Source organism: Zootoca vivipara, chromosome 1 (assembly GCF_965207765.1).
Source record: "Zootoca vivipara chromosome 1, rZooViv2.hap1.1, whole genome shotgun sequence".
In the NCBI taxonomy this organism is placed as follows: Eukaryota; Metazoa; Chordata; class Lepidosauria; order Squamata; family Lacertidae; genus Zootoca; species Zootoca vivipara.
The window spans coordinates 114,731,459-114,743,748 of NC_142582.1; the positions used below are offsets into that span (position 1 = coordinate 114,731,459).

General features: G+C 46.0%; 1 protein-coding gene across 2 annotated transcripts; it reads right to left on the reverse strand.

Moving 5' to 3' along the window:
• Positions 1 to 3,811: 3,811 nt before the first annotated feature.
• On the reverse strand, positions 3,812 to 12,290 carry SERPINA10 (serpin family A member 10). 2 transcript variants are annotated; one of them, XM_035106759.3, is made up of 5 exons: positions 12,112 to 12,290; positions 9,641 to 10,366; positions 6,310 to 6,583; positions 4,828 to 4,975; positions 3,812 to 4,023 (listed from the first exon to the last, which is right to left on the reverse strand). In XM_035106759.3, exons 2-5 carry the CDS (start codon positions 10,338 to 10,340, stop codon positions 3,832 to 3,834), a joined length of 1,314 nt encoding a protein of 437 aa, XP_034962650.1. In that variant the 5' UTR covers positions 10,341 to 10,366; positions 12,112 to 12,290; the 3' UTR covers positions 3,812 to 3,831. The 2 variants fall into 2 exon arrangements, with proteins under 2 accessions (XP_034962650.1, XP_088529045.1); XM_088672919.1 differs by having other exon boundaries at positions 12,135 to 12,234.

Sequence of the window (12,290 nt, forward strand, 5' to 3'; positions counted from 1 at the left end):
GTACTTGCATGTTTTGGGGGGGAGAGATCTAATTTTTGCAATTGAGAAGTGCAGCCGAGACATAAAGACATGGGTCCTATGTTCACTATACCAGCAGCTCTGGCTCCAGGCCTAACACTAGCGTAATATTTCCTATATAATAATGTCCATGTTGTCCCTGCGTCCAGATGTCCCGTGTGTCCCTGGGGTACTGCGCATGTCCCCCAGAGACACAGGGATTGGACGGAGGGACAACCAGGGACACAGGGATTGGACCCGTGCTCTCGGGACACAGGGAACAGCCAACTGCCGCTCCGCCAACCGCCGCTCCGAAGCCCAGTCTCATGCTGGAGGTGCGCGGTGAGGCGGCGGGGGAGAGAAGCGCTCCCCCCCCCGGCAGCCTTGCCGCACACCTCCGGCATGGGACGGCGCTTCCTCGGGGAACCCGAGGAAGCCGAAGCGGCAGCGGGCGCGGAGGGAGGCCCGCTTTGGCTTGGCAGCGGCGGGAAGAAGGGGAGGAATTCCTCCCCTTTTTCCCGCCGCCGCCAAGCCAGTCCCGGAGCCGAATTGCGGCGCGGCGGGGTTTTTCGCCGTTTGCCTCCCCCTCGAGGGAAGGCAAACGGCGAAAAGCCCCCGCTGCGGCCTGGCTTGGCGGTGGCGGGAAGACCCGCCACCGCCAAGCCAGTCCCGGAGCCGAATTGCGGCGCGGCGGGGTTTTTTGCCGTTTGCCTCCCCCAGGGGAAGGCAAACGGCGAAAAGCCCCCGCTGCGGACTGGCTTGGCGGTGGCGGGAACATCCCGCCACCGCCAAGCCAGTCCCGGAGCCGAATTGCGGCGCGGCGGGGTTTTTCGCTGTTTGCCTCCCCCAGGGGAAGGCAAACGGCGAAAACCCCCCGCTGCGGACTGGCTTGGCGGTGGCGGGAAGACCCGCCACCGCCAAGCCAGTCCCGGAGCCGAATTGCGGCGCGGCGGGGTTTTTCGCCGTTTGCCTCCCCCTCAGGGGAAGGCAAACGGCGAAAAGCCCCCGCTGCGAACTGGCTTGGTGGTGGCGGGAAGACCCGCCACCGCCAAGCCAGTCCCGGCAGGCCGCTTCCTCTAGCGCCCGTTTTTAAACGGGCTAAAATCCACTAGTATTTTACATTTCTATAATCAAAGGCTGATATAGCAACTAGGGATGGGTTAGTTTCGGTTTCTCTTGTTTTTCCACATAAGTTTCTTGATTTATTTATTTTCAAGTCTTCATGGAGGTTCATCAGCATTTTCGTGCAATTTTCTCCCAGTACACACATTTTTGCGTACAACCTTGCCCAATACAATTCTTTTCCCAGAACGGTTTCCCCTAATATAATGCACTTTTGTAGGATTTTCATTAATATATTTTCATTAACAATTTAAACTTATCTGCTGGAGAACTGCACCACACAATATAGAGAAGTCTGAATTGCAAACCAGGTGCCTTTGGCTTTCCCAGTGTGGCTAGCAAGAGGAAGTCCGGGTCACAGAGTCCTGCGGTGTGGCCACTGCCTTCACGCACAATGGTCATGATCCCTGCCTGTAACTTACTGATATGGGTATGAGAAAATCTTTCGGCAAGAAATATTAAAAATGGGAGCCACGTGGATAAGGTAGAAGATGCTGCACCAGCAGGGCGACACAGGGCCAATGCATGAAATGCCCAGCAGCTCAGTGGACAATGGCATTGCAATGGATTTAAGGTTCACCCTGGGAAGTTGCAACTGTGGCTTCTACAGGGCAAAGGACAGCTTAGTGGTTTGGGTGATGGCAGTAATTTTAGATAGGGAAAGGAAGTTGTATGGAGATAAACCCCGATCTAGCTGGTTCTCAAATAGCTCAGTTGGTTAGAGCGTGGTGCTGATAGCACCAAGGTTGCAGGTTCAATCCCTGTAAGGGACAGCGGCATATTCCTGCATTGCAGGGAGCTGGACTATTAGGGGTGGCCAACTCCCAAGAGACTGCGATCTACTCACAGAGTTAAAAACTGGCAGTGATCTACCCCCTTTTTTGGGGTGGTCAAAGTTGTTGAGTTTTTTCAGGGAGGAGGTAAAATGTTGAGCTTTTTTTTAGGGGAGCCACAGTTGTTCAGCTGCTTTGGGGGGGAGCCAATGATCTACCAGTGATCTACCGCAGACGTCCAGTGATCTACTGGTAGATCACAATCTACCTGTTGGACATGCCTGGACTAGATGATCCTGAGGCTCCTTTCCAACTCTGATCTATGATTCCCTCTCAGCATGCAAAAGATTGGTGCCTTTTTGGAAATATTTGAGGGTCCAAGTGCAGCAGCAGCAGCAGCAGCACATAGGTAGGGCAGGAATGTCTTTGAACTGGCATGAAAAGACGGGAGGAATCAAAATATTTGTACCTACAAAACAGGAACTATCACTGCAAAAACCAAACGTGAAAATTTGGTGCAGCATCAATACAGTCTAATACTGAAAGGGTTTTCTGGGGTGTTGCAGCCCAGCCTTAGCAGGTGTGGGGTGGTCCCCATCTCCTACCTCCCAGGTTTAAAGTGACATGGAGTGTTAACATATGCTTACTTGTAGCATATGTAGTGAGCCAGCATGGCAAAGCACCTGGACCAGTAGCCTCAGGAGATTAGCTAGTTCATCCTCAGGTTGCCTTATCCTCATTTATCACATTCCACCACACCTCCCTCCCACTTATTAGGATGATGTCCCCATCTCCTGGTTGGTTGGTTAGTTGGTTTTCCCCCTTCATCCCCTCCTACCCTTCACTAAGGATGGTCGTCTGTCGATTTCAGTTCCTCTCCATTTCTCATCCACTCTTCAGTTCATTTTTCCACGAGTCCGCATCAGTTTGTGATCCTTAAAAAAAGTCCTCATGCAAATGCATTGGCACTTAATGTGAAGTTCTCATGAGTTGGGAGAGGGTCATTCTGGATGCCCCCCCCCCGGGTCGCTTCATATTCTCAGCTCTTATATCTGTGAAGCTTAAATGTAAAAGGGATAGCTCAAACTAGTCCCTGTCAAGGTAGTGGCTTTAGCTGGGCAGTTCACTGCTCATCAGCATCTCAAAGAATGAGCTAAGTGATGGTGCTCTCCCAGAGGCGGGGTAGGCATTTCCCCACTCCCCTCATCTGGCTGGAGAGCATGTGAACCTAGGTAGAAGAACAATGGCCACAGTATTTTGTGAGAGTGTTGGTGCTCACCTTTAAAGCCCTAAACAGCCTTGGCCCAGTATACCTGAAGGAGTGTCTCCACTCCCATTGTTCAAGTCCAGCTCCGGAGGCCTTCTGGTGGTTCCCTCACTTTAAGAAGGGAGGTTACAGGGAACCAGGCATAGGGCCTTCTCGCTGGTGGTGCCCGTCCTGTAGAACGCCCTCCCACCAGATGTCAAGGAAATAAACAACTATCTGACTTTTAGAAGACATCTGAAGGCAGCCCTGTTTAGGGAAGTTTTTAATGTTTAATGTTTTATTCTGTTTTATTATTCTGTTGGGAGCCACCCAGAGTGGCTGGGGAAACCCAGTCAGATGGGCAGGGTATAAATAAATAAATTTATTATTATTATTATTATTATTATTATTATTATTATTATTATTATTATCATCATCTATTAATGAGAGAGCTGGCAGACTGGATGCTAGTGGAGTTGCAAACATCACCTTTAGGGGCAAAGAGCAGCTGTCTCCAATTGAACTATTAGTAGGGAGGAAAAAGCTGATCTCTTCCCCATGTGCTGTGGTTCCAAACACCAGCTTTTTTTTCTGGAAGAGGAAATGCAATGAACACAGTTTGAAAAGAGGCATGCCTGACCCATAAAGGACCACTAAAAGAAGATGGACCAAATAGAAATGTGTGGCTTTTATTCACAGCTCTGTAGGGTCGATAACTCTGCCAAGGAACAGCAATGCATTTATGCTCGTTTCATAGATCATAAAAAGGAACGGCCGATTCACCCGGATGACTGGCGGCAGCGAGTATGCCATGATTTCTGACCCACTGGCAGCTACAGCTTCGGTCCCCCACTCATCCACTTCAATAGCTGCTCTTTGGAGAACCTAAGAATGTTGGAAATGGATGAGGTTTCATAGTAAAGCGGCCTGCATTTCATGCAACACTGATCTCCATTGGCCATTGTTATCTGGAGCTGATGGGAGTTGTAGTCCAATATCTGGAGGGCGCTATGCTGGGTAACCCTCATGGGAGTCAGAGATTTATATGAGAACAGGACTCCAGCCATCGTTGAAGCAGCTTCAAATAGCACAACCGTTGCCAACATGCTTCCCTCACTTTTGGGGGGTTGGACTACAGAACATCTAGACTGAGGGCATCAGGTTGGCAAAGGCTGAGATAGCAAGTTCAGAAAGGTGATTTTTGCCAGCACCATGGCAAAGAGAGAAGGTACCAAACTTCTGCTTAAACTGCACCCTCTCTTGGTCTCTCAAGGCTGCTCCATCACTGCAATTAATATATAAAAAAACCTATGTTAATTGCAGTCATGTTGTCCCATTCCAGCAAAGGTGGTTATCCACACAACTGCAACAACTTTCTGCACACAGAGGACTCTTTGGGATTGGGTCCTGCAAAAGCGAAAACGCCTCAAATCCAGCACGGGAGTCTGCAAGTTATTGGGTAGGTCAGAGATACGTGCACACCACCAAAGCAATCTAAGCACCGTCACTTTTGATTGCTTTAAATGGGTGATCAGCGTTGTCTAATCTGGCAATGCCAATCTTCTTCCCAGCACACTGATACTGAACAAATGGCACACAGCCATGTGCCTGGATCTCAACGTTGGGGCAGTTGTGCCTTGTGAAATGGGATAGCATGCAGTTCTATGCAGGAAAAGTGGTCACGCTTACCTGGGATACTTTTACATCTCTCTCATTTGTGAGGTGGCTGAGGTCTGCTTCATTGGAGAAAAGATCTTTAATTCCCAGATCTTGAAGCAATTGATGCATGTGGTATTTCTGGTCTAGCTTGAACTTTGGAAAGTAAATGTCCATTTTCCTGTAATGCAAATAAACAATATTTGGTGACGAATGTAAGTTGAATGGAGAATATGCATAAAAAACTGCTCATTGTGCACATTGATTGGACAGCTATGAAGAATGGGCATAAATGAACATTGACAAACAGGTACGGTTCCCATATTCCCCAAAGTGAAAATCTGGACAAAAGTTGTTGAGCTTTCATTTGTGGGGGTGAGGTAGGGAGTCAAAGTTGCTCAGTTGTGTGTTTTTTCCGCTGATGTTGTTGAGCTTTTAATGGGCTTTTCTGGGTTTGTTGAAGTTTTTTTAAAAAATAAAATAAAACCCTGCTTGCCATAGGTCCAGGTTTTCCCAGACATTTTGCCGATTCACAGAAATCCCCCTGGACTCCATTTTCAAGCCTGTTTCTCGGCTGTGTCCAGGGAAATCCGGACATACGGAGGCTCTACAAGCAAGGGATTTTGTTTAGTGCCATCTCAGTCTGCATACTCTCTGAATGAACTCAGGGAATATGCAAAGCAATTAGTGTTGCTTGGTCAGTGTGCATATTCTTCTCTTGGAGACTGCACATTCAATGTGTATAATAAATATATCATCTAAAAGACTGTCAATGTGTATAATAGTATATCATATAAAAGACTTGGCATATCTGCTGATCCAGTTGACTCGCAACTTATACACATTTAACTTGAGTGAATAATTAAAAAAAGATGATGGGCACGGGAGGGGGTGACATCGCCCCCCCCATTGCGCTCAACTTGGGAGAGCATTTTGAGGTATAAGGAGAGTGTTTGGTGGCCTTAGGAAGGTGTTCAGAGGCGCAGGGAGTGTTTTGACTATACACAATTTTGGCTTTATGCACTATCCCCAGAATGTAACCCCTGTGTAGGAGAGTCAACTATATCATTCAGAGAATGCGGGCTTTGACAGACATATAAAATCTCTTAATGGTAGTTCATTTGTTCATACAAGTGTTCATTTGTGATGTCAGGAGCCATGGGAAATGTAACTTCTATGGTTCCCATCATCGCTGCATAGTGTAGGAAGTTTGGGCCTAAATACAGGAATGAATATATATACGGTGTGTGTGTGTGTGTGTGTGTGTGTGTGTGTGTGTGTGTATAATTACACACACACACCTGTTTTTGTGTTCCTGTGCTTGATCATTTCCCAGAAGAAAAAGCAATGAACTTGTCTTTGCAGAAAAGGTGACAAGCTCCAGGGACCCATCATAGTTAAACCCCTTTCCTTCCTTATTCAGGTACATTGCCCTCTTTCTTTCCTTCTCCTTTGAATATTCTAGCTTGCATCAATCTAGCATCTTAGCAACAAAAAGCACAACATTTCCTGTACCTGCTATTCATGGTCCTAAGCCAAGACTCCACCAGCTCATTTGTTAAATGGTCTTCAATGGACATAGAATCAGCACCCTTCTCAGGTATGACGATCAGCATGTGTGCGCTCCCTTTGTATGGCAGCTTCAGTACAACACAGCTCAAGCTCTTATCGACTGTGATGGCAACCCTCTCCGTCTTGGACATCATCGGCACTTGGACAGTCCTGTAATTGTCAATATAGAAGGTGTCCAGTTCTGTGTGCTTGGGAGGAAATGGGTGTAGCCAGTTGCCTGAGAATAGATCACAGAAACACAACCATTTATTCTATAACGCTGACATAATCCACATCAGCTGCAGGAAACTTCAGGGACAATCCAGACAAAGCCAAGTCCCCATTTATTGCCATTTCAGCATGTGCTTAACCCTTCCGCTGAAATGAATGGGATTTCAAAGCATGTGTAACTTTGGCATGGTTGATCACTGCTTTTCTAATAGGGTTCCTGGTGTATAGCCCTCCTTCCCAAGCCATGCCCCCGTTGGCCATACTTCATACATATTTTTGTCGGGATGAAAGGTGTCCTTGAAGTGTGATGATGCCTCAGGCTTATGTGGGGGGGGGGAGTATGGAGATGGGGTTTGTGTGTGCATGTGCAGGAACTAGCTTATTGTACAAAAATAAGGTTTACATTCATTACTGTTCCCACTTTTGCCTCTGGTCCTGCCTGGAAAATTGCCCAGAAAGGAATGTGGCCTTTGGGTTATCGTAACACTTTCAAAAGACTCTTGTTTGTATCCACCCTGAACATTTGGCTAGATAGTTCAGTTGATTAGAGCATGGTGCTGATAAGTTGCAGGTTTGATCCCCAGAAGGGACAACTGCATATTGGTTGGATTGGATGATCCTCAGGGTCCCTTCCGATTCTATGATTCTATGACATCTTCTCCTCCCCACTCCACATAGTTTCTCTTCTTCTCTACGAGTCACCTTCTAGACCTCCCAGGCTTGCCCTTTCAGTCACAAAAGGGGTGCCATCCTGCATATTTTTAGGTTGCTTAAAGCCCACCAAAGCCAATAGAGCTTCTGCAGCCTCCATGTGCTCAAGATAGCTCTAGCTTCTTTTTCTCTCATCAGCACACTTTATATCGCAACTCAACAATTAGTGAAGGAGTGAAAAATCAGAACAGGAGCTAAAAATATAGAAGAGAGAAATTAGGGGATATTTAATTGCAGTGTCTTTTGGGTTGCCATGGAGCCCTTTGAAAATATTCCTGACAAGCAACACCCAATGGCTGGGAACATTCCTTGCAATCTTTTTCTCCACTTATTAAAAGGGTCGACAGAAATTGAGGGAGGACGCAGGCGGCCTTGATTTTTGCCGCTGTGCGAAATTCTGCAATAGCAACGAGACCATGTGGGTCCGCATCTATACGGCATCCCAAGAAATGTGCTGATGACCACCAACCTGGATGACTTTGAAAGAGGATTAGGACAAATTCATGGAGCAGAAAGGCTCTCAATGGCTACAAGGCATGATGGCGATGTTGTACCTCATGGCTGGAGCTAGTGCACTTCTGAATGCCAATTGCTGGGAATCACAACTGAGAAGAGTGATATTGGCATCTGGCTGGTCACTGTAAGAACAGGATGCCGAACTAGTGCCAGACCCACCAGCTTCCTCTTTGAAAGTCATGTAAGTTCATGGCCATCACTTGATCTTGTGGGGGAAAACTCCTTAGTATCTTCGGGGTGGGGACACAACACGGGTGGCGCTGTGGGTTAAACCACAGAGCCTAGGGCTTGCTGATGAGAAGGTCGGCAGTTCGAATCCCCATGACGGGGTGAGCTCCCGTTGCTCGGTCCCAGCTCGGTCAAAAGCACATCAAAGTGCAAGTAGATAAATAGGTATCGCTTCGGCGGGAATGTAAACAGCGTTTCCGTGTGCTGCTCTGGTTTGCCAGAAGTGGCTTAGTCATGCTGGCCACATGACCTGGAAGTTGTACGCTGGCTCCCTAGGCCAATAAAGCGAGATGAGCGTCGCAACCCTAGAGTCATCCACGACTGGACCTAATGGTCAGGGGTCCCTTTACCTATACCTTTATCTTCAAGCAGCACATCTTTAAACTTTGAATTCACTCCCACAAGAGACAGTGACAACCGCCAACTTGTATGGCTTTAAAAGAGGATTAGAGACATTCATGTAGGATACGGCTATCAATAGCTACCAGTCATGACAGCTAATATTCTGCCTTCACTGTATGCCTGTGAATACCAGTTGCGGGGAATCACAACTGCTGTTGCACTCACATCCTGCTTGCAGGCTTCCCGTTGGCCTCTGTTTGGCCACTGTGAGACCAGCATGCTGCATTTAGATGGGTCATGGGCCTGTTCCTGCAGGACCCCTCTTGTATTTTTATGTTATGTTCTTATGAGAGGACCAGCTCCTACATTGAAAACTGCAGGGAGAGCTGCAGTGGACATGCACACATTTTAAGAATCCTATTTTCACTTCCTGAAATTCATTGAAATACATGGGGTGGGGGGGGGGGAGAGCTCCTTTTCCAACTTCCACTGCCTGCATGGAAGATTGCAAGCAGATTGCAAGCAGAACCCAACTTCACCCTGAGTGTGGTTCGAAGGTTCACATAGCTACACTACATTGGTGAGAGGTGACTGGTCACTCCTGTTTTATAAATTTCGTTACTGCTTTTGGGGGGCATTTATGGCAACAATGCTAGCTTCAGATACATAGATTTCTCTGGAGTAGCCCTAGTCTAGGGATGGGCAGCTGGTCCCTAGAGCCCCTTAATGAGAAGCAGCTGACCCTTCGGCTGCCGATAAAGGAACAAGAGAGATGAGAGAAAAGGAATGATTGTGGTGATAAGACTTGCATGCCCTCCAACATTTCTCCAGTGAAAGTAGAAATGTTGACTGCTATTTTTCTAGAAAAGGAAGTGCTGGAACTCACCCTGAACACCTCCCTCATTCTCTTAGAATGGCAATGGCACCCACCTAAGAGGGGCCAGAACTGAGTCCTTGTGAGTTCTGGCTGAAAAAAAGCCCTGGGGACATCCTATTCCATACCCTCCAACATTTCCCCAATGAAAATAGGTAGGTCCTAAGGAAAAGCAGGACATTGTGGGATCAAATAAGAAACCAGGATGGCTTCTGTAAATTCGGTACTGTCCCTGGAAAATAGGGACACTTGGAGGGTCTGGTCTTGCTGGTAATGTAGAATGGCAGGCAGAAAGACTCTTCCATAAACCTAGCTGTTAACCACATCTCTGTTCACCTCTTAAGAAACGAAACAAAAAACAGCAAAGATATTTATGATCACAATAATCGTTACCTTTAAAGAGAATGCAGTTCACCAGGATGATTCTAGCCTGGTGATCGACTGCATCAAACAAGCTAGGGATTTTCCCTCTAGTCTTTTGTTTCACATGTTGGTTGATGGCAGTTTTGGCATGAGTAGAGTTGTGGAAATCAACCGTCAGGAACTCCATATCGAAGTATCGCTTGGACAAGTTGCGGAAGACGTCTTTGATCTGGAAGCCTTTCTGGACGAAAGAGAAGCTGTCCTGCAAAAGAGTGAAGTCCTTGTTCTTGGCGAGGCTGACGCTTAGCTGCTGGAACAAAGATGGTAGCCGGTTCTCTTTGTCATCCAGAAGGTGGAGGTTTAGAGTCTGAATCATTTGCTGGTGCGTCTCTCCTTCAGAAGCCAGCAAGAAGGCTGCCAAAGCGAAGGACAAGGACAATGGGGAAAAGAACACATTGTTGTCATGCTTCAGCGCTATTTTTCTGTAGAGATTGAATCCAAAATTGGTGTTCTTTTCGGTGAAGTTGCGCATGGAGGACTCCAGCACAAACTCTTCCCCAGATGGATCTGGCACAGTATTATGCAGGGATAGTTTATCAGTGTCATTGAAAGGCCAGAGGTTTAGGATGAGACTCTGCTCTGTCTCCACCCCTGAAACACCAGCTGTTTCATTTGATAAGCACATGCCAGCCCACAGTTCAAATAAGACAAGAAAAAAGGCAGATTTCATGTTGGAGTACAGCAATGAACTTCTTTCTGGTGAATAAAATGATAATAGGTCAGAGAAATGGATGAAAATGCTTTATTCTTGCAGTCAAACAAAAGGCCAGTAGACATACAGTATATTTCAGACTCTCCAAGTGTCCCTATTTTCCAGGGACAGTCCCAGATTTACAGAAGCCATCCTGGTTTCTGATTTGATCCCAGAATGTCCCGCTTTACCTTAGGACATCCCTATTTTCATCAGAGAAACATTGGAGGGTATGGAGTTATGCAATGCCTGAGCCAAGGAGATAAGTAACTATACAACCTTTAGAAGCCATCTGAAGGCCGTCCTGTAGAGGGAGGTTTGGAATGTTTAATGTTTTATTATGTTTTTATATATGTTGGAAGCCACTCAGAGTGCCTGGGTCAACTCAGTCAGATGGGCAGGGTATTATAACAACAACAACAACAACAACAACAACAACAACAACAACAACAACAACAGAATAGGACATCCCTATTTTCATCAGAGAAATGTTGGAGGGTATATTTTATCCCATGCATCATACTCATATCTAATCTTTTCTCCAAGATTGGCTTCCTTAACCTGGGGTTCCCAGATATTGGTGGACTCCAATTCCTATCAGCCTTGCCCATTGACTATGCTAACTGAGAATGATGGAAGTTGGAGTCCAACAACTTCTGAGCATCCAAATTCAGAAAAGGCTCCTCTAAGGCTGCATTCACATTATAAATTTAGAGCACATTCCCAAACCAAGAATCCTGGGAACTGTAGTTTACCCATTACAGAGCTACAATTCCCAGCACATTTAACAAACTGTGTATGGTGAGTACACAGCCTAAGATTAAATAGGCTTCCCCCACATTTTATCCTTGCGGCAATCTGCTGGTTAAACTAAGAGAAATGCTGCCACCCAAGCCACTTGCTGAGCTTAATTCTTCAATTAAATACTTAGTGACTAAGTTTTTAAGTCTTAGTCTGAGGCTGAACAATGTGAATGTGAATGAAAAGACCCCTGCAATGCCAGTCTCAAATAGGTAAAACAATGACATTCTGATTAGATGAAAAATTAAAAATGGGGTGTTCTAGGTGTGCACTTTGGAATAGACCTGAACTAGGTCTGTTTTAGAGGCACATTCAAAATAATGTGGGTTAGAAAGCAGGGTCTCCCTCCTTCAAGGCTCCCAGAGGAAGAAGGAGATGTGTGAATGCAGAATAAGAAAAGAGCTTGGTTTTAAATATTGCTTAGCTCGAATGTAAACAACGCAGGGATACCAGTCTGAGAACGTTTTAAAGAGTCACATGGCAAGCATTAAGAAAGCATTGCCTGAGACCCTGGAGAGCTGCTGCCAGTCAAAGTAGACAGCACTGGGCTAGGTGGACAAACAGCCTAACATGGTATATCGCAGCTTCCTATTTTTGGTACAGCTAGGTATTCCAAGCAAATGGTGCAGTTCCATCGTTGCTTGTAATGTAAGGCATTAATCCCAAACATTTTAAGGATTTACCAATGAAATGCCACCACTATAGACAATCTTATAGGGATTGCTTTTGGAACAAGAAAAAAGTTCAAAAATACAGAGGAGAATCCCTGTGGAGCTATTCACATTTTCCCTTAAGGCATTCAAAAGTAGGAGATACTTTTTGAACTGCCCTAAAACACACACAAACCCTCAGTGTTTAAAATACAGCAGTGAATTAACTAGTGACCACTTTCAATTGACCTCCCTTCCATTATATTCTTTTAAAATGCATTTAGATTTGCAAATCTTACCAATGGGACAGCTTCTCTCTTACTTTTCTGACTCCCGTGCAAATCAAGTTGCAATGTTATTAATTCCAAATGAGTGAGATCCTGAGGTAAATATTTGCTGTTCCAAAGTGTAGCTTCATATTTTTGTCTGTTGCAAATTAACTAAAGGACAAACAGGACATATGACTTCCAGAGAAGGA